This window comes from Saimiri boliviensis, chromosome 7 (genome assembly GCF_048565385.1).
Source record: "Saimiri boliviensis isolate mSaiBol1 chromosome 7, mSaiBol1.pri, whole genome shotgun sequence".
Classification (NCBI taxonomy): domain Eukaryota; kingdom Metazoa; phylum Chordata; class Mammalia; order Primates; family Cebidae; genus Saimiri; species Saimiri boliviensis.
In genome coordinates this window covers 49,363,414-49,391,116 of record NC_133455.1, presented here as the reverse complement: position 1 = coordinate 49,391,116, position 27,703 = coordinate 49,363,414, and the positions used below count along the sequence as shown (strand labels likewise).

The 27,703-nt window shown below is 36.4% G+C and overlaps 1 protein-coding gene across 5 annotated transcripts in view; it reads left to right on the top strand.

Annotated features, from left to right (window-relative positions):
- TMTC2 (transmembrane O-mannosyltransferase targeting cadherins 2) overlaps positions 1-23,511 on the top strand; it is a 440,961-nt gene extending 417,450 nt beyond the window's left edge. For all 5 annotated transcript variants that reach the window (XM_010338468.3, XM_003927844.4, XM_074402474.1 and 2 more), the window contains one exon: positions 18,737-23,511. In XM_010338468.3, coding sequence (XP_010336770.1) covers positions 18,737-18,916 — 180 coding nt within the window. In that variant the 3' untranslated portion in view covers positions 18,917-23,511. The remainder of the gene's footprint in view (positions 1-18,736) is intronic.
- Positions 23,512-27,703: the final 4,192 nt, after the last annotated feature.

Genomic DNA, 27,703 nt, shown 5'->3' with positions numbered 1-27,703 from the left:
TTTATTTATTTTTGCATTTTCAGCAGACATGACAAGTGTCATGGCTTAGAGTACAGCTTGGCTTCACCTTGATTGGTGTGTCCTGATGGAATAGTTTATGAAATTATTATGTGTGAAGACCTCGCATCATTATTTTTCCGGGCATGTATCAACAAAGTCTTGGTCCTATAAAAGAGCAAGTAGAATGCCATGCATCAGTCAGTATGTTTCCATTTTACTTTTGGTCCCTGGAAAGATTATAGTTTCTGGAGAAATTGATGCACTCCTGCCTGTTATGTTTGATCTGGTCTTCCTAACTCAAAGCATTCAAAATACTTTCCACTTGCTTTGTGCAAGAAGACTGTGGTAAATTTGCTCAGTGAAACATATTTCTTCATATTCATTCTGCAGGTGGACAATTGCTGCTTTCTAATATCGTGTTGAAATGTGATTGCTTTGAATGAAACTGTCACTCCTGCATTAATCCTGCCTGTTCACGCCATAGTCCTCAATTGCTTTGGAAGATGAAAAAACATTGTCTCACGCATCTGCTGTGGACTGAATGTTTGTGTTCCTCCAGAACTCATACACTGAAACCCTAATCCCTAATGTGATGGTATTTGGAGGTGGGCCTTTGGGAGGTAATTAGAGTAGGTTAGGTCATGAGGGTGTGGTGTTCAAGATGTGAGTAAATCCCTTATTAAAAAAAAAAAAAAAAAGAGGAGGAGGAGGAGGCACAGGGATTCTTTCTCTGCCTGCACACACCAAGGAAGGCCATGCAAAAACATAATTAGGAAGGAGACTCACCAAGAACCAGACTATGCTAGAAGCCTGATCTCGGACTTCCAGATGCCAGGAACTGTGAGAAATACATGTTTGCTGTTTAAGACACCCAGTTTTGAATCTCTGTTATAACAGCCAAAACTGACTGAGAAACCATCTTTAGAAAATGTGTGACTAACCCTAAATTTTTATTTAAATCTGCTATTTGATATCTCTGATATGATCATTTCCAAGATTTTTTAAAATAGGTATTTTTAGTAAATCCTACTTAGGAAAGATCTGTAATTTACAGAATATATAAATTAATATATCTCAGTTGATCTCCATCAGACAGCTATTTATTGGCAAACATAAACATTAATTAGAAAAGTGATATACATAGGTTAAAAAAATTCTTCTGAATTTGCTTTTGTGGCGTCTGTTGAGTCTTTAATCCACTATGGCTTTATGTCCATGTACACTGTAGTATGTCTATACTTCTTGCTGTCTTCAGATAGATACCTGTGCATGTGTATATATGTATGTGTGTATGCATTTATATATATAAATATATATTTACATATATATATCTCAGATCCATTTGTAGGGGAAGAAAGTGATTCTCTGCTTGTATCTTCCATGATAATTGAGTTTTTAAATATTATAAGCACAAATCTCAATTTTCAACATATCTCTAAAATATATTTTAACAACAACATGACTATTCCAGTGACATATTCACATTCCTTGGAATGAGCAGTCATGTATTGCATATTTTTAAACTCATGCCTCACACATACACAGTTGAGTGGGCTGTACAGCTGGAAATCCTTCTGTGTAATATGATTATGATTGAGAAAGCATGCACATGTTCCTCCTTCCCCTTCATGCTAAAAACAAAGAAAGTGTAGAATGAATTATGTTGCTTAAATCGTAATTTAATTCAAAGGAAAGAAAAAAAGATACTGTAGGATTTTGTAGCAGCTATCTAGATTAGTAAGGGCAGATAGCTCTTGGTGTTTTAGAGAGGTAGATGATGCTTGCCTCGTGTGCATATTCTTTTCAAACTTTCTTAAATTCTACTTACTTTTATTCTTTTTATATTCTATATGTACTTTGGGACATCAGATATTTTACGTAGAACTTTATGTACCAGTTTTATTTAAAATGATTAGCTGCATGCTTATTGCAAATTAAGATAGAGTACGGATTGCATTTTATAAAAACTGAGTGAAACTTAGTTGGCTTCAGTTCTAGGGTTTCCTTTTTTTTTTTAATTTTTTTATTTCCATAGATTATTGGGTAACAGGTGGTGTTTGGTTAGATGAGTAAGTCTTCTATTGGTGATTTGTGAGATTTTGGTGCAGCCATCACCCAGGCAGTATACACTGTACCCTATTTGTAGTCTTTGTTTTTTTCTTTTGATACGAAGCTGCTGCCCAAGCTGGAGTGCAGTGGTGCAATCTCAACTCACTGCAACCTCCACCTCCCAGGTACAAGTGATTCTTCTGCCTCAGCCTCCTGAGTAGCTGGGACTGTAGGCACACACCACCTTGCCCAGCTAATTTTTGTATATTTATTAGAGACGGGGTTTCACTATGTTGACCAGGCTGGTCTCGAACTCCTGACCTTGTGATCTGCCCATCTCAGCTTTTATTTGTAGTCTTTTATCCTACACTCCCTTCCCACCCTTTCCTCCTGACTTCCCGAAGTCCATTTTGTCATTCTTACGCTTTTATATACTCATAGCTTAGCTCCCACTTATGATGGGCATTTGGGTTGGTTCCACATTTTTGTAATTTTGAATTTGCCACTATAAACATGCATGTGCAAGTTTTTGTTTTTGTTTTTGTTTTTGTTTTTTGTATAATGATATCTTTTCCTTTGGGTAGATACCCAGTAGTGGGACTGCTGGATCAAATGGTAGTTCTACTTTTAGTTCTTTAAGGAATCTCCACACTGTTTTCCAGAGTAGTTGTACTAGTTTACATTCGCACCAGCATTGTAGACGCTGCCTTCCCTGTTCATCACAACCACACCAACCTCTACTATTTTTTGATTTTTTGATTATGGCCATTCTTTCAGGGGTAAGGTGGTATGGGATTGTGGTTTTGATTTGCATATCTCTGATCATTAGTGATATTGAGCATTTTTTCATATCTTTGTTGGCCCTTTGTATATCCTTCTTTTGAAAATTGTCTATTCGTGTCCTCAGCCCACTTTTTGATGAATTGTTTGTTTTCTTACTCACTTGTTTGAATTCATTGTGGATTCTGGATATTAGTCCTTTGTCAGATGTATAGATTGCGAAGATTTTCTTCCACTCTGTGGGTTGTCTCTTTACTCTGCAGACTGTTCCTTTTGCTGGGCAAAAGCTCTTTAGCTTAATTTAAGTTCCAGCTATTTATCTTTGTTTTTATTGTGTTTGCTTTTGGACTCTTGGTCATGAAATCCTTTCCTAAGCTAATGTCTAGAAAGGGTTTCCTGGTTTTATCTTCTAGAATATTTATAGTTTCAGGTCTTAGGTTTAAGTATTTATCCATCTTGAGTTGACTTTTGTGTAAGGTGAAAGATGAGGATCCAGTTTCATTCTCTTACATGTGGCTAGCCAGTTACCCAGCACCCTTTGTTGAACCAGATGTTCTTTCCCCACTTTATGTTTTTGTTTGCTTTGTCGAAGATCAGTTGGCTATAAGTATTTGGGTTTATTATCTGGGTTCTCTATTCTGTCACATTGGTCTATGTGCCTGTTTTTATGCCAGTACCACACTGTTTTGGTGACTATGGCCTTACTTATAATTTGAAATCAGGTACTGTAATGCCTTCAGATTTGTTCTTTTTCTTAGTCTGGCTTTGGCTATGCGGGCTCTTTTTTGGTTCCTTATGAATTTTAGAATTGTGTTTTCTAATTCTGTGAAGAATTAGGTGGTGGTATTTTTATGGGAATTGCATTGAGTTTGTAGATTGCTTTTGTCAATATGGTCATTTTCACAACATTGAGTCTACCCATCCATGAGCATGGGATGTGTTTCTATCTGTTTGTGTTGTCTGTGATTTATTTCAGCAGTGTTTCGTAGTTTTCCTTGAAGAGGTCCTTCACTTCCTTGGTTAGGTATATTCCTAAATATTTTATTTTATTTTTATTTTTGCAGCTCTTTTAAAAGAGGCTGAGGTCTTGATTTGATTCTCAGCTTGGTTGCTGGTGTAAAGAAGAGCTACTGATTTATGTGCATTAATTTTGTATCCAAAAACTTGGCTGAATTGTTTTATCAGTTTTAGGAGCTTTCCAGAGGAGTCTTTAAAGAGTTTCCTAGGTATGCAATCATGTCATCAGCAAAGAGCAACAGTCTGACCTCCTCTTTACCGATTTGGATGCCCTTTATTTCTGTCTCTTGTCTGATTGCCCTAGCCAGGACTTTCAGTACTATGTCAAAGAGGAGTGGCAAAAGTTGGCATCCTTGTCTTGTTCCAGTTCTCAGAGGTATGCTTTCAACTCTTCCCATTCAGTATTATGTGGGCTGTGCATTGGTCATAGATGGCTTTTATTGCATTGAGGTATGTCCCTTGTGTGCCAATTTTGTTGAGGGTTTTAATCATAAAGGGATGCTGGATTTTTGTCTAATGCTTTTTCTGCTTCTATGGAAATGATCATGTGATTTTTGTTTGTAAATCTGTTTATGTGGTGTGTCGCCTTTATTGGCTTGCATACGTTAAATCATCCCTGCATCCCTGAAATGAAACCCACTTGATCACAGGGAATTATCTCTTTGGTATGTTGTTGGATTCGGTTTGTAGTATTTTGTTAAGGATTTTAGCATCTGTGTTCATCAAGGATAGCAGTCTGTAGTTTTCTTTTTTAGTTGTGTCCTTTCCTGGTTTTGAAATTAGGGTGATAGTGGCTTCACAGAATGAATTAGGGAGGGTTCCTTCTTTCTCTATCTTGTGTCAGTAGGATTGGTATCAAATCTTCTTTGAACATCTGGTAGAATTCTAATGTGAATTTGTCTGGACTTGGACTTTTTTTTGTTGGTAATTTTTAAATTACCATTTCAGTCTCGCTGCTGGTTATTGGGTTATTCAAAGTATCTAATTCTTCCAGATTTAAACTAGGATGGTTGTATCTTTCCAGGAATTTATCTATCTCTTCTAGGTTTTCTAGTTTATGTGCATAAGGGTGTTCATAGTAGCCCTGAATGTTATTTTATATTTCTGTGGTGTCAGTTGTAATTTCTCCCATTTCATTTCTAATTGAGCTTATTTGGATTTTCTCTTTTCTTGGTTAATCTTGCTAATGATCTATCAATTTTATTTGTTTTTTCAAAGAACCAGCGTTGTTTCATTTATCATTTATATTTTTTATTTCAATTTCATTTACTTCTGCTCTTATCTTGGTTATATCATTTCTTCTGCTGGGTTTGGGTTAGGTTTGTTCTTGCTTCTCTAGTTCCTTGATGTGTGACCTTAAATTGTCTGTCTCTGCTCTTTCAGACTTCTTGATATAGATGTTTAGGGCTATGAGCTTTCCACTTAGCACCACCTTAGCTGTATCCCAGAGTTTTGGTAGATTGTGTCACTGTTGTTACTCAGTTCGAAGAATTTTTTAAATTTTCATCTTGATTTCATTTTTGACCCAGTGATCATTTCGGAGCAGGTTATTTAATTACCTTGTATTTGCATGGTTATGAAGATTCCTTTTGGAGTTGATCTCATTTTATTCCACTGTGCTCTGAGAGGGCTTGATATATATGATTTCAATTTTATTTAATTTATTGAGGCTCATTTTGTGGGCTATCATATGATCTATCTTGGAGAAAGTTCCATGTGCTGTTGATTGCAATGTATATCTTGCGGTTGTTGGATGGAGTGTTCTGTATGTATCTGTAAAGTCTGTTTGTTCCAGGGTATAGTTTAAATCCATTGTTTTGTTGCTGCTGTTGTTGACTTTCTGTCTTGACCTGTCTAGTGCTGTCAGTGGAGTATTGAAGTCGCCCACTATTACTGTGTTATTATCTATCTCATTTCTCAGGTCTAGTAATAATTGTTTTATAAATTTGGGAGCTCCAGTAGAAGTGCATATATGTTTAGGATTGTGATATTTTCCTGTTGAACAAGGCCTTTTATCATTATATATTCTCCCTCTTTGTATTACTTAACTGCTGTTGTTTAAAGTTTGTTTTGTCTGATTTAAGAGTAGCCACTCCTGCTCACTTTTGGTGTCCATTTGCATGAAATGTCTTTTTCTACCCCTTTACCTTAAGTTTATTCATGTCCTTATGTGTTACATGAGTCTCGTAAAGGCAGCAGATATTTGATTGGTGAATTTTTATCCATTCTGCAATTCTCTATCTTTTAAGTAGTGCGGTTAGGCCATTTACATTCAATGTTAATATTGAGACGTGAAGTACCATTCCATTCATCGTACTATTTGTTGCCTATGTAGTTTGTTTTGTTGTCTTTGCTTTTTAACTTGTATTTTGTTTTATAGGTTCTGTGAGATTTATGCTTTAAAGAGGTTCTGTTTTGGTGTGTTTTCAGGATTTGTTTCAAGATTTAGTTCTCCCTTTAGCACTTCTTTTAGTGGTGGCTTGGTAGTGGTAAATTCTCTCAGCATTTCTTTGTCTGAAAAAGATTGTATCTTTCCTTCATAGATGAATATTAGTTTTGCTAGATACAGAATTCCTGGCTGATAATTGTTTTGTTGAGGAGGCTGAAGATAGGGCCCCAAGCCCTTCTAGCTTGGAAGGTTTCTGTTGGGAAATCTGCTGTTAATCTGATAGGTTTTCCTATATAGGTTACCTGGTAGTTTTGTCTCAGAACTCTTAAGATTATTTCCTTCCTTTAACTTTAAATATCCTGATGACAGTGTGCCTAGGCAACGATCTTTTTGTGATGAATTTCCCAGGTATTCTTTGTGCTTCTTGTATTTGGTTGTCTAGGGTCTCTAGCAAGGTCAGGGAAGTTTTCCTTGATTATTGCCCCAAATATGTTTTCCAAATGTTTAGATTTATCTTCTTCCTCAAAAACACTGATTATTCTTAGGTTTGGTTGTTTAACATAATCCTAGACTTCTTGGAGGGTTTGTTCATATTTTCTTATTCTTTTTTCTTTGTCTTTTTTGGAGTGGGTTAATTTAAAGACCTTGTCTTTGCTCTCTGATTCTGTTTCTTCTACTTGTTCAGTTCTATTGCTGAGACTTTTCAGAGCATTTTGCATTTCTGTAAATGTCCTTGTTTACTGAAGTCTTTATTGTCTTTTATTGATGCTATCTATTTCATTGACTATTTCTCCTTCACTTCTTGGATTTTTTTTTTTTCAATTTCCTTACTTTGGGCTTCATTTTTTTTTTCTGGTGCTTCCCTGATTAGCTTAATAACTAACCTCCTGAATTCTTTTTCAGGTAAATCAGGGATTTCTTCTTGGTTTGGATCCATTGCTGGTGAGCTAGTGTGATTTTTTGGGGATCTTAAAGAGCCTTGTTTTGTCATATTACCAGAGTTTGTTTTCTGATTCCTTCTCATTTGTGCTGGCTCTGTCACAGGGAGAGTCTAAAGCTTAAGGTTGTTGTTCAGATTCTTTTGTCTCATGGAGTGTGCCCTTGATTTAGTACTCTCCTCCTTTTCCTATGGATGTGGCTTCCTGAGAGCCGAGCTGTAGTGATTGTTATCCCTTTTCTGGATCTAGCCACCTAGCAAGTGTACCAAGCTCCCTGCTGGTACCGGGTGTTGTTTGCACAGCATTCTATGATGTGCACCATCTGTGGGTCTCTCAGCTGTGGATACTAGCACCTGTTCTGGTGGAGGTGGTGGAGGGGGGTGGTGAAATGTACTATTTGAGGGTTCTTAGCTTTGGTGGTTTAATGCACTCTTTTTGTACTGTTTGGCTTCGTGGATGTGGCGCTTTCGAGACAGCATCAGCTGTGGTAGTATTGGGAGGAACAGGTGGTGGGCGGAGTCTTAGAACTCTTAAGAGTATATGCCCTTTGTCTTCAGCTACCAGGGTGGTCAGGGGAGGACCATTGGTTGGGGGCAGTGCTAGGCATTTCTGAGCTCAGACTCTCCTCAGGCAGGTCTTGCTGCAGCTGCTGTGGGGCATGGGAATGAAGTTCCCAGGTCAATGGAGTTATGTTCATAGGAGGATTATGGCTGCCCCTGTTGTGTCATGCAGGTTTTCAGAGAAGTGGGGGAAATCCAGCAGTCACAGGCCTCACCTAGCTCCCACACAATTCAAAGAGCCAGTCTCACTCCCACCATGCCCCCATCCCCAATAGCACTGAGTCTTTTTCCAGGCAGTAGGCAAGCAAGGCTAAGAACTTACCCCATGCTACCCGCTTCCCAGCTGTGAAAGCAAGTATGGCTTTCCTTCTTCCCCCGCCTTTGGAGTCTGCACACCTATTCATGCGCTCCCCCGAGTTCTGGCCAGGAGACTTCTTGATCAGTTCAAATTGTTACAAAGTTCAGCTGGAGATTTCCTTCTCTAGGGCCTTTTCCTTCTCCCTGGGGCCTCTGGCCATCCTTCTGAAGGACCCCTGTGAGTCCAGGCAGAGATGGCTTGCTATGGAGCCCAGCACAGGGCTCTTTCTGCTGCTTCCTCTAGCCCTGTATTTCGCTCAGCTCTCTAAATCGACTCAGCTCCAGGTAAGGTCACAATCCACTCCCATAATCTAGATCTTCATTTTTGCCAATGAGGGTGTATGTTCAGGGGTGGTTGACCTTCTTTTCCTGCTTCCACAATTTAGGCACTCACAATATTTGGGGTGTCTCCCGGGTCCTGCAGGAGCAATCTGCTTTGTTCAGAGGGTCTGTGGGTCCTTTCGGGTTTCCTGATTTATTCCTGCAGTTGTTCTGGAGTAAAACTTCAACAAGCGAGCCTCTGCGTGCTCCTGTGTCCAAGTTAGAGCTGCAATCCAGTCCTGCCTCCCATCTGCCATGAGTTCTGTCAGTTCTCTAGGTTTTTCCATTTGAGTCACGTGAAACATCTTCCAGTGACATTAAAGAAAAAAAAAAAAAAAAAAAAAAAACAAAAAAAAAACAACAAAAAACCCAACTTTGAAACAGGATCATCTTCACTGAAGAATAATTTCTGGGGTAATATTCTTAAGTTAGTAGATGCACTTTAAAGTCTGTTAGAAATAACCACAACCTTTGAAATTGTTCTGTTACAGTCACTGTTTGCTATCCCCAAACCACAACTGTTGGCATTTTGATAGCCATAGAAATGTATCGCACCCAACACTGTGACAGTCACACCCATCATAAAAGTTAAATGAACATTCTTGTAACACCCACTGGGACGAGGCAGACGTAGGAGGGAAGGATTGAGCACACAGGATAAAATGTGTCTCTGACAAATTGAAAGTACTCCCTTTGTACAGCTTTGTTGTCTTAGTTGTCATCTCTATCTGTTTTGTTTTACTCAAAGCTATTCCAAAAGCACAAATACTGCGTTGAAACTGAGAATCAAAATGAATCATTTCTATGATGTGTCAGAATTTGCCTTGTCATTGCTAGATTTCCTGTGTTGTTTCCCCTTGCAATGTCTCAATTTGGTAAATCTTTTTGATTTATTCAAAATATGACTGTAGTCAAAATAAGACTACAAAGAACTGTCATTTCTGAATTGGGACTGTTGCATTCTTATGGGGTTTTGTTTCATGATAGCATTTTGTGAAAATCGTTTGTTTAATTGTGTTAATCTATCTTGCATTTTAAGTAAGGATTAATTTTTTCATTTTGGTTTGTTGCCAGAAGGGTTAACATCATGAATATCATTGTTGACAGCTTAATCTCCAAACTAATTGAAATGCAGACTCCTCTCTATTAGGGGACTCTTCACTCCTGGTTCTGCTCTTAGCAGTCAGCTAAAAATGTTTTTTAAAGTAACAAATTGATTTTGATGCCTCCTACCGATTTCAAAAGTTCATGTAATATTCTCATTCTGGGAGTCTAAGAGACTTGAAGCAACCTGACAATGCCTCTTGTCTAATATTCTCATTCCCATAAGGAAATAATATCCCCTCTCCCCCGCAGCTCAGTCTTAGTATCTCCTTTGTAGACACACCTGATTCTTCCTTTGGAGTGGGATTTGTCTTCATGCACCAGACTGTAAACTCCTTGAGGGCAGTGAATCCATCCTCTGTGTCATCCACTTCTATACTGCTTACATCAGTGCATGGGTAACAGTTTCACCTCCCTCTGTCAGTCTGAAGGGCATAAACACGGCAATGAAGTTATACCTCCTAATAGTTTGTAGTAGATCCTAAGTATGCACTTAAAATTACTTAAAGCTACATACAGACTAAAAACACATTTCTTTTGTTTACTGCATATCCATTGTCAGGCAGAGACCTTGACCTATAATAAGTGGTCAATAAATATTTGTTAAATTATACTGAGATTGGTATAGAATTTTCTTCTCCTACATCAGGTTTTTCTGCTAGCCCATACAAAGTTGTCTTCTTTCAGCAAACATTGATTGAGAGTTTATTTTATATGCCAAATTCTATCACTAGCAGTATAAAGGCAATTAAGATAAATTCACTGGCTTTTTCATCTTCCATTGAAGAAAACAGACACTTACAACAAGTAGCTATAATTCACTCTGGTAAGTGTAGCAATTAATGCAGGTAGACAGTACTATGGAAATATAATAAGTGAATTATGAATAAGAAATTGTTAAAATCTTTTTTTTTAATGAGCAGAAGTTTGTCAAAGAGAGGGTGGAAGAAGGACTCTGTCAGAGGAGCAGTCTATGATAAGGAATGAATGCTCAAAAGAGCTGATGACAGAAATAGAAGTTTCAGGTGGCTCAGGCAGAATGTTCATTGAGGGAATGTTTTGTATGCCAGGTAAAAAGAGGCTTCTTAATACTAGCTGAAGAGTCTGGATCCTTTTCTGTAGGCATAAGGCAAAACCTCTGAAACATAATTTGCATTTTAGAAAGATAAATATCAGGTGGGAGATGGATTGGAATAAGAAGAAACTGAAGATAGGGAGAATTATAGGAGGCTGATGGAGGCTAAAGAGTGAGATGAGATGCTAAATTTACATGGTGCCAGTAGAAATGGAGGGTAGTAAAGAGAGGTAAAATATGAAACATATTGTTCATCTTAATTGTTTTTTGTTATCACTGGAAAAGGAACTAAGAAGAAAGAAAGGATTCTGGATACAGAAAGGCTATGAAGGTTATTCTGCATGCTGGCTAACTAGGAGTTGCTGTCCTCTCATATACATTCATCCAGGATTTCCTATAGTTACCACTGAGACATCCATGGAGATCTCACTGCCTCCCCCCAGAGGTCCACTGTCTGGCTGCCCAGATTTCTATCATCACCTTAAGTGAACTTATATCAAAGATTCTCCATTTTGTTTATAACAGAGTTTTCATTTTAGAAGCAGTGATTATCTAGTTCCCAATACTGGGAAGCAATGAGGCAGGCAATCCTACGTAGGACCACTTTTGAAGTAGTCGGGGCTCTGTGTTCCTACCTTTAAAATATTACTGTATAGGTGATATTTTGTATAATGTTAGATTATTATCTTATTTTGTACAAATGTGAAGAGCAGGTGTGTCACTAAAGAGTAAACATAAAAAGCGTATAAGCTTATGAAAATGTTTCTAACCTCTAGTAATAAGGGAAAAGAAATTAAGTGCACAAAAATAATACACACTGAGTATTCCTTTTCCAAAATATTTGGGACCAGGAACCCCAATCTCAGATTTCAGCTTTTTCACATTTTGGAATATCTGCATTATACTTTTACCAGTTGAGAATTGAAAATCTGAAATTTAAAATGCATTTTCTCTGAGCATTATGTCTGCATTCAAAGAGTTTTAGATTTTGAAGCATTCCAGATTACAGATTTTCAGATTTGGGATAGCCAGTTCACACTATTTTGCAACTTTCAATTCAACAAAAACTTTAAAAATTAGACAATACCGAGTGTTATTATGGATATAGAATAAAGGGCTCCTGTTATATGTTTGTATTAGTACATTTCGATACAACCAATTGAATGCCAATTCAATACCAAATTGAAAAGCAATTTGGTAATAGCTAGCAAAGTCAAAGAACCCCTGTGATCCCGCAATTCCATTCCTAGAAACTTTTCCCTAAGTATGTGTAGACACGTGCACAAGAATTGATGGCAACACTTTCTTAAAGGATCTGTATTCCATCATTAAGAGAAAGTATTTAGCTGGGCGCGGTGGCTCATGCCTGTAATCCCAGCATGTTGGGAGGCCGAGGCGGGTGGATCACGAGGTCAAGAGATCGAGACCATCCTGACCAACATGGTGAAACACTGTCTCTACTAAAAGTACAAAAAAATTAACTGGGCATGGTGGCATGCGCCTGTAGTCCCAGCTACTCGGGAGGCTGAGGCAGGAGAATTGCTTGAACCCAGGAGGCAGAGGTTGCAATGAGCCGAGGTCACACCACTGCAATTCAGCCTGACGCCTGGTGATGGAGTGAGACTCTGTCTCAAAAAAACAACAAAAAAAGAGAAGGTATTTAATGTAATTAACGTGAAATAACAAATCTTACATATATCAAGATGTCTAAGTCTGAAAAATAAAATGTTGAACAAAATTTCAAGTTTCAAATGGGTATTTGGCAGGATGGCATTCCATGATGGATGATGCCTAATATATTTAAAACTTATAAATGATATTTACATTTGCCATGGGTATACAAATAGAAAAACGTGGAACATGTACTGGACTGTTAAGTTCCAATTTCAGAATGGTAGTTTTCTCCTGCGGATGGTCAGGAATAGGATAGGGAGAGAGATTTAGGGACTTCAGTTGTGTTTATAAAGTTATATTTGTTAGGCAACTATACGGTGTTTGTTGCATTCTCTGAAATACTTATATGCCTAAAATAAGGAAAAAACCTGCATATGACTTTAGTCATATGTTTCTTTATTCATTGTGTCAATCAGCCATCAATGTGTTCATCTACCTATTCATTTATTCTTTTATTTCTGCCAGAATAATTTTATTTAAGTAATCCAAGAAAAGATGATGAAGGCCTGAACCAAGTTGGAAGAAAGGGGTAGGATATAATTAGAAGACAGATTTAAGAGCGATTTGGGAGTAAAGTTATCAAGACTTAATAATTGGATGTGAGTATGCGTATGGGTGGGGAGACAAGGAATCCAAGATAATTTATGTATGTTTCCAGCTTGCATCTAACCATTAAGCATGCCAATGAAACAAAGGAGAGTGATGTTGAAAGTGAAAGGAATAAGGTATTTAACATTCTTTTTTTTTCCTGAAGCTTAACAGTTTATCTTAAAAACTTTAATTCAATAATTATTTATTGAATATCTGCCATGTATAAAGCACAAATAAATATAAAGCGATCCACTAAATGTATGCATAAATGCCTTTTCATTAATATGTTTCTTAAAATGTTTAGACTATTCATTTTTAAGCATCATGGCACAGTTGATGCTTCAGTAAATTCAGTTGGGCAAGCAATTTCAACTGAATACAGTTGAATGCCAGCATGCAGCCTTCATTAAGTTGTTTGATAGCTACTTTAAAAAGAGTGAGAATCCATCAAAAAGTCCAGACTACAAACTCATTTAAGTTTGAAAATTATATTTAGAAGGAAAGTTGGAGGTGGTTATCTTGAAAATATCCCAAAAATGTGTTGTATATTAATTGAGTAACGACTAGGTATGGCTAACTTCAGTCACTCTTTTTTTTGTTGTTGTTGTTTTGAGATGGAGTTTCTCTCTGTCACCCAGGCTGGAGTGCAGTGACACGATATCGGCTCACTTTAACCTCCGCCTCCCGGGTTCAAGCAATTCCCCTGCCTCAGTCTCCTGAGTAGTCTTGGATTACAGACGGCTGCCACCATGCATGCCCGGCTAATTTTTTTTTTTTTTTTTGTATTTTCAGTAGAGACAGAGTTTTACTACATTGACCAGACTGGTCTCTAACTCCTGACCTCAGGCAATCCAACTGCCTCAGCCTCCCAAAGTGCTGGAATCACAGGTGTGAGCCACCATGCTCAGCACTCTTTTTAAAAAGTTATGTAGTGTACACTACAATAAATATGCGTGTCTGAATAATTTTAGCAACATGAGCAAATCCTTTGAATTTTAAATAAACTTATTTAAGCAATTACCAATATTGGTCTATTATCTCTGTCTTCATCTTTCTCATAATTTCCCTTGCCTGTTGACTGTCCTTCCTAAAAGGGAAATGGCCACAGGACTAATGGGATACAAGAGAGCCCAACTACTGCATGGCTGTCCAACTCTGACTAAATAGAACATCTCAACCAAACCTTTTTTGGTTTTATTCTCCTCTGGGACCCCACTCAATTCCTCTATTCAGAGTTCTGCATAACTCCTGATCTCAATAGAAGCATGGATCCCCAACCCTAAATTCCCATATAGTCTTACTATTCCTCCTCTGTCATTTTCTTTCCAATCCTACATGATAAGCTGAGGCCTGAACAATGATTTTGTGTTCCAATCCTGTGTGTTCACGATACCCTGTGAGCTCAGCTGCATTCCTCAAGAGCCTCAAGGGCCTTAAACAAGAATCAGTCCTCCATAATCTTGTCTGTGCCCTACCCACCATAATAGACATCCATTATTTTAATTTTGCATATTTCCTCCAAAGTTGAAGAAATAAGCCAAAGACCACAGTATAGTAACAAAGAAGGCAGAATTCCCTGGAGGCTTAAAAAAAATATATCATTTTCTGTTTCAGTATGGCTGCCAGTCAGCTCCTTTGATGTAAAGCATCTATCCTCGTCAAAGAAACAAGGAATGTCTGGTTCTCCTTTCTAGCCTGTGAAGTAGAAGACGGTGTCATTTGTTGTACAGAACCAGGAGCCCCATGTTACTGGGCTGCAAACTACTGACTGCTTTGGTTAACATACTGAAAATTTCATCACTTGTCTTTAATAAAAGGCCATGTGTGTAGGGGAAGACCTGAGCAGTTGTCATTGAGTTTCTCTTCCCCAGCTCATGAGCTACACCTGGCAGAGAGCAACAACACCAGTATGTAATCAAACAGGTTACCTGAAATTTTTGCATTTCAGTTTTATAGTTTGGTAGTCTTTAAGTCTGTTTAGAAAACTTCATGTGTTCTTATTTGGTTATAAAATGCTTTTCGTATCTCCTCCTTCTGTCTAATAATATTTAGTCATTTATGGCTTCTGCTTTAAAAAATAAAGATTATTTGAACATTTTTTAACTTAAATAATTGAAAACCCAAGAGAAGAATTCTATTTTGAGGGAGGATAGGTATTCTCTGTGACATCCTTTATTCTATGCTTTATAACCTCTTATAGGAAATTTAATCATAGAAGCTACAAAATGATATAATCTATGATCTAGAAATGACCTTTAGAACAGTGCTTCTCAAATTTTAAAGAGCATGCAAAGCACCTGGGGATCTTGTTAAAATTCAAATTGATTCAGTAGGCGGCGCCTGAAATTCTGTGTTTCTGTCAAGCTGCCAGGTGATGGTGATGCAACTGCCTAAACTATATAGTTCTGTGTTGCTCAGCTAGATGACCTGACGGAATTCAGTCCAGTGGGCTTCCATTAAGCTTCCCTATCACTGATACAGAGGGAAGACATGATAGGCTTAAAAGATAAAACCCCTATCTTTGAAGAGAGAAAAACAACCATGTTGTAAAAAGTAGAGTCTATACCCAGTCTTATTCATTGATTTTTAATAAATATATGACATTTTTTATATCAGAATAAACATTGACACTTTAAAAGCAGTTATCTAGGGTGATGATATTCATTACATGTCATATTTTAGCTTACCTGTGTATAAATTCTGTATTTCCATTCACTAAGAAGATATTGTGATGTTTTGAGTGTTACATAATGTATATTTGTAGGTTTTTGAAATAAAAAGTTTTATTTTACTGAAGTAGCCATTTACATTCACACCAAAATGTTGTAGTAGCTGAACCTGAAATGTATAGCTGCTTAAATATATTGAACGATGTTCCTAAATATGCACATTTTTAGTTCTCATATATTTTTAGTCCTTAGGGGAAGCAATTAATGAATCTATGTGGGCTTTCATGACAGTTATTATCCTCTGGTAACTATGATTTTTTTTTTTTTTTTAATGAGTAACAGTGGTGTGGATAATGCAAAATTAAAGTTATAACAAAAACCCCATTACAATTAGCATTTAGAACTCATTCAACAGAACAGATTTCACTTCCTAGATGAGTTTTATTAGAATAATATTAAAATACGAAATGTGTTTCATCATTTGATGGTGGGTAGGTCACTCCATAAGTGTTTCAAGGACAGAGAAGCCTCAGGCTGCAATTTAGTAATAATAGTAAAGTCTATTTATGTGGCATGATTGACTTTGCCATTTTGACATTTACCTTTTACAGGCTGAACCTTGAACAGGCTAGAAAGCTAGTAAACATGAAGCCAGTTCAGAAATCCTCAGTTTTTAGGTTCAGTGGTTCTTCAGACACACTAACAAGGAGGTTCTGCTTTGTGTTCTTGAATGATAAAGAAGAAATGGAAAAAGACAATAATGTGGGTATTCTCATATGATATTTACAGCAATAAAATGCTGGCATCCCAGTTATAAAGAAAACTGAGATCACAAGCCCTCACCCAACTTGTTCAAGTGCCCACATCTCTGTGGTAGAGCTGCTATTCGAGCCTAGGCAGCCTGACTCCAATAAGCTCTGAGTGTTTTTCATAATCCCTTTGAGTTGAAATTGTAGATACAGACACGATAGGTACAGACACTTTGGCCATAAAGTGATTCAAGAAATAATGACTATCCCACAGAGCCATCTGTTTCTCTCCACCTCATCACTGGGCTCTTCCATTTCTGGTTAGTAAGGAAAGGTCTCCAACAGCGGTTCTTCCTTCCTGTTTCCACCCTTCCCACTCAGGATAGCACGAAGTCTGAACAGTGTATCTACTTAGCATCTTTAGTAATTCAGGCTGTGAGCACACTTCACCCTCCATTTAGTGGCTGTTTATTGATAGTTGTGCTAAGCACTGTGAGGGGACAGAATTCAGAAATGTGTCCAAGCTTCAAGGAACTCAGGATAATAGCAGTGGTGTGATAACAAAGTTCTTTTAGGAAGACAGAGTAGGTGGTGTTATTTTCCGTTTCCAATGTAGACCTTTTTACCATGACATTTAGAGCTATGTTTATTTGGATTGGTGTTTAAAATTAGAAATTGACCATCTGCATTTTTCTTGATAAGTATGGAATTGCCCTGACCAAAAAGGTTTTTGAAGGTCAGAATAGCTTATATTTGCAGCATTATTTTTTGTAAAAGAGAAAATTATATAGGAAAGTTTAAAAATAATGGCCAGTAGTTGAAGACTTAAGATTTTAGAATATATATCCAGACACATATGTAGCCATTGAAATCAAAATTTTAAAGACTGCACAACAGCATAAAAATCGCAAACATGTATGTGCTAGACATCAAGCAAAATGAGATAAGGAAAAGTAATCTTGATATTTGTAGAGTATCTAATTTATACCTGCACTCTGCTATGTGTTATTTAATATTCTCATTGTATCTTTCTAACAGCATGCAAAGTGATGTTATTTCAGTATTTCACAATTGAAGGAAGGGCACAGATATGTTAGGGGACATCACCAAGGTCACAGACAGTGGTTGAACAAGAACTCAAACAAAGATCTCCTAAAAATCCAAATCCCCTAAGTCAATTTATTCTAAGCTATTTCACCCTCCTCCATAGCATTGCTTTTGGTTCAGAAATAATTAGTTTGACAGTAAAGAGTAGAGTCACATGAATTCAGCTGAAGAGTGCATGTCTTGTGAAAATACCAAATCTTAAAAATAATTGTGAATTATTTTAGGCTGTAGTACAGAATTGAAGGACAATTGATAGTTGACACTGTCTGAAAAATGAAGTGTAATCATAGTGTCAACACCTTAATTTTATCTATTTGAAATATGCATTTGTGTAACTGCCAAAATATTAGCTGCTTTCTGTTAGCCAGAATGTTCCAGGGACAGGAGCAAAACAGCCTTTATTTATAAAGAGCAAGCAAAATATATTTTCCTTTGGGAAGGACTTTTGTTGTTGTTAACTGATGTCTGAGAATTTGGGCATTAAAATCTTTGTATTAAACTGGTGCAACATAATTCATGCCATTTTAAAAACACTTGTAATCTTTTTTTCCCATGTGATAGCTTTGTATTGCAATTATTATGCATTACTGAAAATTCTATGAGAATTATGTAACTGCTTTTTAATAGGTAATATAAAATTGTTCTTAAAAATTTTATTTTTCTCTGCCATATTTTATCTCTTTGAATGTTTTTACTTCACTCTATGGTAAACATTCATCATCATAAAAGTTAAACGTGGGGTTAAATAAAGACTTTGTCTTGTTAAATTACTTCAGTTTTGGAGGGGCTTTCGTGGTTGCATTTTCATTTTGTTAGGATTTTTACCCAAAAACATCAGTAACATTTCATAGTTTAATTTTGTGTTAAAAGCCTGGGATATTGCTAAGAAGAGAAAACAAAGAATAAGTAGATATAGATTTGTCAGCTTTAGCCACTTATTTTTTATTTCTTGTCATTGAAATTTTCAAAAAATTCTTTGGTACTCAGTGAACAGGTCCAAAAAAAAAATTCTTTCCATCTGAAATTATACCACTTTTAAACATTTATTTTTTCTCAAATAGTACTGTCTGATTAGGCTGTTAGGTTTTCATGTTACCTAATGCTTTCTCATTAATGAAAAAATACTATTTCTTTAGATGTCTGTCCTTTTTAAAGCACAGAGTACACAGCAGCTACTTGAAAACTTTCCTTCTTCCTAGTTATCTTTATCTATTTGTATAAATTGCTAAATTGCTTTCATAAAATACCTGTAGACATAAGGGCATAATTTGCACAAGCGGATGAAGGTTTTTGTTTTCCATGAAGGAAAGCTTGAAATGGCCTCCTAACTGTTTTCCTTCCTTTCTCTTCTTGCAGTATCCAGCTGCGCTGATGAACCTGGGAGCCATTCTGCACCTCAACGGCAGACTCCAGAAGGCCGAGGCGAACTACCTGCGGGCCCTGCAGCTCAAGCCAGATGATGTCATCACACAGTCCAATCTTCGCAAACTGTGGAACATCATGGAAAAACAAGGCTTAAAGACTTCTAAGACCTGACAGAGAAAGAAGAAACCCATCCTCCTCCAGTTTTAAAAGCTGGCTTCCTTAGCAGACCGAACTTCCCAGCAGTGCGATGACAAGAGCTGGTGTTGGACTTCAAGACCAGGGCAGAGGTCACTGAGGTCCCTACCACTTCTGGAAGAATCTGCTTTGCTGACACAGCTGTTAACGCCAAAAAGGGGATCATCAGAAACCTCCTGGCATTCTTAAAAGGGAGGGGTGGGTGTATAAGTCACAGATTTTGTTCATTTCCTGAAAGCTAATTTCAAAATTAACTTGTTCCTTAAACACTGTGAGAGGAAGTCAGAGTGTCCATTCCGCCATGGTAAACAATTAGGGTTAAGTGTAACTAGAGAGTGATAAAGGCGTAGAGCGGGTCCCAGTGAGCCGCTGGTTGTCCTAACGCTGCTGTCTTCCCTCTTTGGGACAGCCTGCTTATCAGTTTCTGAAGCTTAGAAAAATTTTTTTGTTTTAATACTGCATCAAGATCTGTCCAAATCCACTATCGTTTCTTGACTAGTGCACATAATGTTTTATGATTTGGATGTCAGAAGCTTCATTCATTTGGACATTATTTGCTTTTTATGTTCTGAACAGGATATGGAGAGCAGAGCTAACCATCTTCACACTCGAGTTGTATAAGGGACTGGGGAGGCCTTATATGTGTCAGGCAGGCATTTTCAAAATTTTAATGTCACCAATATTTTCCACCAAGCTGCCCAGTAGAATTCATTGTATTAATTCTTTTGAAATTACCTTTTAAAATGGCTATTTCTGGATAATGTGCAAGCTTACATAAGCATAAAGGACAGGGACATTTGTAAGCCTTCCAGTTCCAATAACCAAAGCTGTTAGACAAAAGGGAAGGTGTTTTGTGCTTCCGAGATGTTGCTGGTTAAAAAATCAACTCTACGCAGAGTGTATGATAGTGGTTGCCAGTGATTTTGTATTTTGAAAAGAGTAGGTATCAAATATTAATCACTTTCTAATAGGTACCTAAACAGCAATGCTGAAAAATTTTCAAGGAATTATTTTTGTCTTACTTTGTTCTTCTCAAAAGGCATCAAAACCAACTTATTTTAAGGTGCAATAGAGTATAGCATTAGACTGCATGTTTCTAGGTCTTCTGCCAAGTGCTTTTCTCAGTTGAAAACTATTTCTCACTAGCAAATTTGGTATTTTATTTCATTACCTGTTAGTAACTACTTCAATGATCATTTCACAAGAAAAAGACTACGAATTAGGTCAAGAACAACATTTTTATTGAACATTTTTTGGCTTGCAGTTAAACTTTGCCACTAAAACCTAACTTCATAAAACACTAGTAGTCCATTATCAACTTCTTCATAGAGAAAGTAGCTATACTATATCCTACATATTTATTTATTTATTATTCTACCATAGCAAATAACAAAACTTGATGCATTAAGCCAGTTTTTTGCAACTGAAAATCACCTGTTTCTCCTTCCTTTTCACTCCAGGTATATATGATCAGCATCTCCATTAAAAGGAAGCTGGACATGCAAATACATCATATTATGTTTTCTCCATATTTTATGTTTTTCTATGTATCTGAATACAGTGGGATAAATAATTGAAGGTAGTGTTCCTACAGCATTAGTGTTTTTGTGAGAAGGGCAAATGTAGTGAGAAAGATTTTTTCATGCCATTAATAAGAAAGCCCTTCTGTAAGATATATATTATTTTGTAAACATTTCATTGAAGGGCCAAAAGCTAAATTATAAATTAAATCACTGTGTTTTCAGAATGATATTTAACAACAACAAACCCATGATCAAGCCAAAATAGTGGGTTGAAGTGTATTATTCATCTTTTAGTGCATTGGCAATTGCAAAAAAAAAAAAGGGGGGAATTTAATATAAAGCTATAGAGATTAATTCAGTGTCTAACATTTGTATTTATTTAAATAGTTATTGACCTATGATGACTTTCTAGTCTTAACATTTTATCTTTTTATTGTTATTGATCCTCCTTTCGAAGACCTGGTCCTTAACAGGTTGACTGAATGCGCAGTTGAGGCACTTCTTGTGACACTGGCTCCCAAGTAGCATTAATAATTGGGCCTGTGTCATAAAATGCACGGATCACTAATAATTAAATGTCCCTGACACTTTTCACTATAGGGCTGGACTTAGTAACTGACCAACTTGGTGGGGGGAGGGTGGGGAGGGGCATTAGAACATGATCAAAAAATGTCTCCGCTCAGGGATTTATGGTGGATTATTGCAGACAGTGCTAAAAATATAGAGCACAAGACAAGTTTACTAAATTAAAATTTTATTTTTTGAGAAACTGTTATTTGTATAAATTATCAAGATTTGTAGGCTTTCCTTTTGTAGAAATAATTGTTTTATGTGCCAGAGAATTTCAATTTTGTTTTCAACAATAAAGCATTGATAACAAATATATTGTGTAAGCTTTGTTTAAATCTTCTACAGCAACAACACAAACTCTGAAATTTTAATGAAACTAGGTGAAAGGTTAAAAAGAATGAAGGTTGGGCATCAAATAGAGACCCATTGTGGTAATGTATAATTAATAATCTCCATTTTTAAAAATTATTATGCAAGTGGGCATTGCCAGTATCACCAGGTTTACCATGTTTAGAAAAGATGATAGTTTGTTTTGTTTCTTTGGTTGGTGAACTATAGGAAAAGATGCTATGAAGTTTTCCAAGAAGGACATATTTATAATTTTCTGGCTTCAGTAAGTTGTTCGGTAAAAAGGGCTGTATTTAGAAGACACTGAATCTCTAGTTCTGGTCTTGGATGTAAGCACAGCCCCATTGTGCTGTGAAATGTGGGTGTTGCGTATTCAGGTGTAAGTTATAAGGAAGCGTTGGGTTCTAGACATGGTGCAAAGTGACAGAGAATTCAGCAGTCTTGTGAAAATTGTTATGTCACACGATTATTGCCTGTTTCCTCTATTATGGGATAAAAGTTAGCTGTGAGGACTTTTTTTATATGTTAAACATCCTATGGATGTGTGAGGTTATTATCCCCTTTTACAGATAGGGAAACTAAGACTCAGGGGTATGAAACAACCTACCCAATGTCACTAAGCTAGCAAGTTGCAAGCCTGTCCCCAAGTTGACTGATGATGTGTCCTGGGTCATGTGGGCACACAGTCATTGAACCAGAGGTCTGGGTATCAACCTTCTTGGCATTTCTCTAGCAATTTTATTTCTACAAATCACATTCCGTACCTCTCTCTCTACAGATGATTGTGACAATTAAAGGAGGTAATTCATTAAAAAACTTAAAAATTTAGATTGTAACAGCCAAAAAAAAAAAAAAAAAAAAGACTTCAGTGTTCACATAGTTAAATACATGTACTTTCCACCTGAGGAATATTAAGCCTCACTAGTGATTTAACAAAGATCCCAAAACTCGATAGTGGAAGCAAACACCAGGTTAAAGAAATTTGTTAAAAGGTCTTGCTATATGAAGAATTACATAGTTGTTTTTTTTTAATGAAGGTATAGTTGCAACGTGAATTGGAGCACTGTACTTGGAAACAAGTGAAGGCAGGGACCGTGATTTTGGGGGGACATTATTCTCCAGCCTAACACATTGTTAAGTAGAAGACCCTAAAATGTACCATAAATGAAAATTCTGTTATGTACTCATAAGATATGATTTTTTTAAGTCACTTTCTAAAAAAGTTGAGATTTGGGAATTTGCTGATTTACTGTTTTCAGCTGAATGATACCAGTTTTCACATAGTATATTTTTGCAGTTAAAAAAAAAGTACATCTAAGTCTTGGTTCTTTCTATTACAAAGAAAGGAATTGGGTTTCCATAAATAATTTAAGAAATATGACAATTTCAATTTATTTGTATGTACCTTTGTAATATGATTTATCAATTTAAGTATTATTTTCAGTACTATAGAATGTGCTTCCTACTATTCAAAATTCTAATTATTTTAATAAAGGGGCATTGCCAGAAAACTTGGCTTATGCGTTGGAACTATTACACACTGTAAAGCTAGAACAAGCTGAATGGTAATGCAATTGTGCTATTATGCTTAGGTTCGCAGTAGAGAAAGATGCATGGGTACTAAGATTTTAACTTGCTGTGTCATTTTGGGTGGTCTTCCGGCAGGATGCAATCAGAGAGGCCTTAGAGTCAGCTTTCATTCCATCTGCCACTTCACCGCATATTGGCCTTTTGTTGTTGTTGTTCTATAGAGATTTGAGATGTATTTTTTCTCCCTGGAGGACTGTTGGGTTTAAGTTTCTTGTTAACTTGAAATTCCTGTGAAGTTTTTCTTCTATGTTTCCCAAAACCTTCCTCCAACTTCTTATAGCTGCTCTCTGATGTTATTGCGCTATTTAATTGTCTGCTTCCAAAGAGTGGAAAGAAATATTAACTACTTTTTTAGCTAGAAAGTTCTTGGATCCAAGTGAGAAAGTTATAAATATGTGAGACAATGTGGTGAGATCATTTAAAAATACCTATAGGAATCTAAGTTAATATGGTATCGAAAATGGTGTTTGGGAAAAGTTTCTGGAGGTTCCCAAAAGGAAAGAAGTAAGGTGGAGAATTAAGGGATAGACACATGGAAAATTAACAGCTAATTGTCCTTAATAATTATTAAGCTTTTGTTGGAGGGGTAGAGGATTTATTAGAACAGTTGGAGACTGTATTCTTTTTGGTTTCCTAATAATCTACCAAGATTGGGTCTCTGTATTGGAAAAGAAAGTGTCACAAAAGTGAATAATACAACCACAGGAGAAGCTGGAAAAATGTGCAACCGATTTGAAGTCTAGACTAGAACTAGCGATCAGTTCTGATAGGAAATATATTTAATTTTTCTCCTACCTTTTTTGGATTTGACAGATTTACCACTTATTCAAGGCAAAGCTATCAACCATTCTCCATTCCAGTGGAGTGAACAGAGTTCTATATATCGAGCTCAGGACTTGTAGAAACACTTTTTCTAATAATTTTCTATCATGTCTCTTTCTTTTCCATCCTAGAAGACTCAAAATGAAGTAACTCCTCTGAGTCCTTTCTCTTGGCAATATCATTGAACAACTAAAGACTATAATAAAAATTTTCAAAAAATGTATTAAGGGATAAATCAAGCAATTTAATTTGTTTTCAAAAATGAGTAACCGAAAGAAATTAAAGTGTCTTTTTTTGCAGCTGGATACTTCTCCCATATAATATAAAAGACAATTTAATATCAGAAAATCAGAATTGATGAGGGATGAGGGAACAAGTTGTGTGTATGTAGGGTGCGGAAATAGTGATCACCTTTAACTTTAATATAGGCCCTTTTTAAATTTCACTTAGCATGTAATGGCTATATTGACTCTAATCATAATTAGCTTTTTCATTCTGAAGACATCAACTTATTGAGTAGTTAGAGCCAATTAGTAATCTCATGAGGTTTTTATTTCGTAATTTTTTGTGTTATTTTAAAGATGTTGTATGCTTAATGTCTGTGGACATTTTATGCTTCCTTTACAATGATAACTTACTATTCTATAAATGTGCCTTTGCCATATAGTATATTCATGATAATTTGGGAAATTTCAGTTTCAAAGTGTATTTTTAAACAACTGTCCTATGCCAATAAATATTTTGATGTTACTACATATTGTTCTATTAAAATTTCATAATTTTGCATTATATGATATGGAAGAGTATAACAATGTTAGGTTTTATTAGAACCCTTTGATGCTATTTATCATCATTACCCATTACCCTGTTGATGATATTTGTAAAATGTGATTATACCAGCAAAGTGTATATTTTTCTGTAAAATTAGTTAAGGGAGTTTCTTGGTTAATTTGTTTTCATTTCTGTTTATAGAACCAATTATTATATGAATTACTATTCTGAATTTTTGTTTTTTGAGTGATGATGCTGAGGATGAGTTAATCTGCTGCTATTTCTCACATAACCTAAAAGTGATACTCTTAGAAGTCAATTACAATATCAAAGAGCAAGAGAAGACACAGAGTTGACCTAAGCATCATACAAATGAGAAGGTGTGGCTTAGGGAAGTTGATTGACATGGCTAAACTTACTAATTCACAGTACAGCCAATGTAACATATAAAACCAACGTTGAGGTTGTAGCTGCAGGTTATATCCTGCAGAGCCCAGTACTAACCAGAACTTGTGAAATCATCTCTTTAGAGAAGAGGGAAAACATACAGCTCCAACTAAATTTGTTTTGGGTCCCTGGTTAAAGTCAGAAAATCTTAATTTTAGGACAAATTTATGGATCACACCTAACCAAACACAGCCAGTCTAAGTAAACGACATAGAAGCAATAGGATAGATTAAACCATTTCCAATGATCCAGTGCCACTGCTTGGGTTTATCTTCTGAACTGTCTGTGATGCATCAGAGGTCCAAGTTTCATTCGCCTATTGCAGACTGGTGCAACGTGCAAGATCCCACCAGGCATAGCAAGTCGAATGTGATCGTTCATGATAAAATAAGTTTTTTTTTTCTTTTTTTAGGTCATTTTTTTTGTAAAATTAAAGGTTTTTGGATTATACTAGCTGGATGAAAGCTCTTTATAGCCCAGAGAATAATTGTAAAATATGAACAGCATGTCACTTTTCTATGGCAATGTAACAACAGTAAATACATTTGCTACAAGTACTTATGATTATTAGCTAATCTATTTGATTCCCTTTAACCAACTTTGTCCACTTTCTCTGTTAGGTATGTGTGCACACACATACAAACACATTTAAAAAAAAAAAAAAGAACCTCACTGCATGTCTGGGAAGTCCATAGCTAAGTATCTGTACATTTGATCCTCCAGGAGAGGAAGTCATTATGAGGAATGAGACACAATTTGAAATATCTTGACTAAAAGAGGAAATAAATAATCAATCTTTTGTCCTTGGGTGAATTGGCTTTAGACAATCAAAGATCAGAAGGAGATGAGGGCAGATATTTATTAAGATATTGTTACAAACATCTTGGCACATTTCTTTTTACATTGTCCTATGCTGTCACAATCAAGCTGCTGCTGTGATTCACCAAACCAACTCTTTATATAGGGTACTTTCCTATTCTAGGAAAAAAATAACACTTGAAGAAAGAGGAAATAAGATAAATGGAAAAATTACCAAATTGACCTTTAAATATCTTGATTTTAAATGTATTTTAAAGGTATTTTGTCTTGCAGACATTAGCCAAATGATCAAACAATGTAGATTCTTAAATACAGGAAGCAAAACCTTCGGTAATTCTGAATACTGATGAGTACCCCACTGGCAGATCCCAATTATATCAGCTTTCTATTTTGGCTTTAGTTCCTCAGGTGACATTTTATCCCCTAATATAGCAACTTCATTCAACTTACTCCTTGGAATTTCAGCACAGTGGGGTCCTTTCCGTAGACAGAAATCTGAATGAATAGAGTTTTAATGATTTCATTCCTTCACTCTCAAGGAAATGTTTTTCTGTGGTAATTATCTTTTTTACATGCAGAGTGTTTTACAGTTCTCAAAGGGCTTCATATCTCTTATATTTATCTCTTTAACGATCTGGTGAAATAGGAGAAATATAATAATTCTCAAATCAAGCTCCAGATGAGGATTCAGAAGCTCAGAATGACTGTATAACTTGCCCAAGATCACATTCAGTATGAAACACATCTTCTGTCTCCTGTTTAGCTTTGGTCTAAACCTAGAGCAAGTATTGAGGGGTATGAGCACCATCAATACATTAGGAGAGTCTGCCTCCTTTCTTACTCCCTTAGCCTTTGAAGTTCAAATGTATTGCTTAAGTGTTTCCATATGAAAAACGTTCATTCATGACTGGAGACTGATTCCAACTACATCTCTGCATGGTGAGAGGGTTGAGGAAGAAGGAGAGTATCATTCTAAAGTAAGGATACATGTGCTCACAAAAATAATTTCACTTTTGTCCAATCACCTTACTTTGTTTACCAGTCTTGGGAGTTTAAATTGCTTCTATTTAAAATGTACCTTTTGAAGCTTTCTCTTGCAATCTAAGTATTAGCAGAGCTTGGCCATTCCATGTTTCTATAGGATGTCTGGTACTATTTTCCAGTTTTGGTGAATATCAGGCTCCTGCATTCTGAAACTCTTGAGTCTCTTCTAATTATCTCTTCTGGCTATTTCTTCTTTGTATTTTTCCACTGAGCAATTGAATAACATAGACTCTTTTCTGATTTCTCTGAAATCGTTGCCACAGGCCGACATTAGATTTTGTAGTGGCAGAGTGGTTTTAATCAACTAACTTAAAATTGAATAATGAACAAACTGGTTCTTGATATTCCTCTAGCTGTCAATGATAATTTCCCACTGGTTACCCATTGCCATGAGTTTCATGCCCTTACAAGACAGGGTTCTCTACCATGCTCACTTCAATTTCAAAACTGCTATTACCTTCTTATGCAAAAGCCTCCAAACCCATCCTACTATACAGAAAGCAATTTTCCAAGTGTTTTCCTGAAGCAGAGTTTAAAAACCTTCAGCCTACAGACTGGATGTAGCCTCTGTACATGTTTTGAAAAATGTGAGCATGCATTTAGGAATCTGGAGGTTTTTTGGGGGTGTGAGTTCTTTCTTTTCTTGACATACAAAATATCTGGCAACTGAGCATGACATTTCTATGTGGCGACAGAGAGTTAGTGGACTAGCTGCTATTCCATTTAGAAAGGACTTAAATCTTACACGTTTTACTGTCCCAAATACCCTGCTTCTACCTGGCCTTCAGATGCATTTGGGTATAAGACTCCTGCTCTAATCAAAGACAGT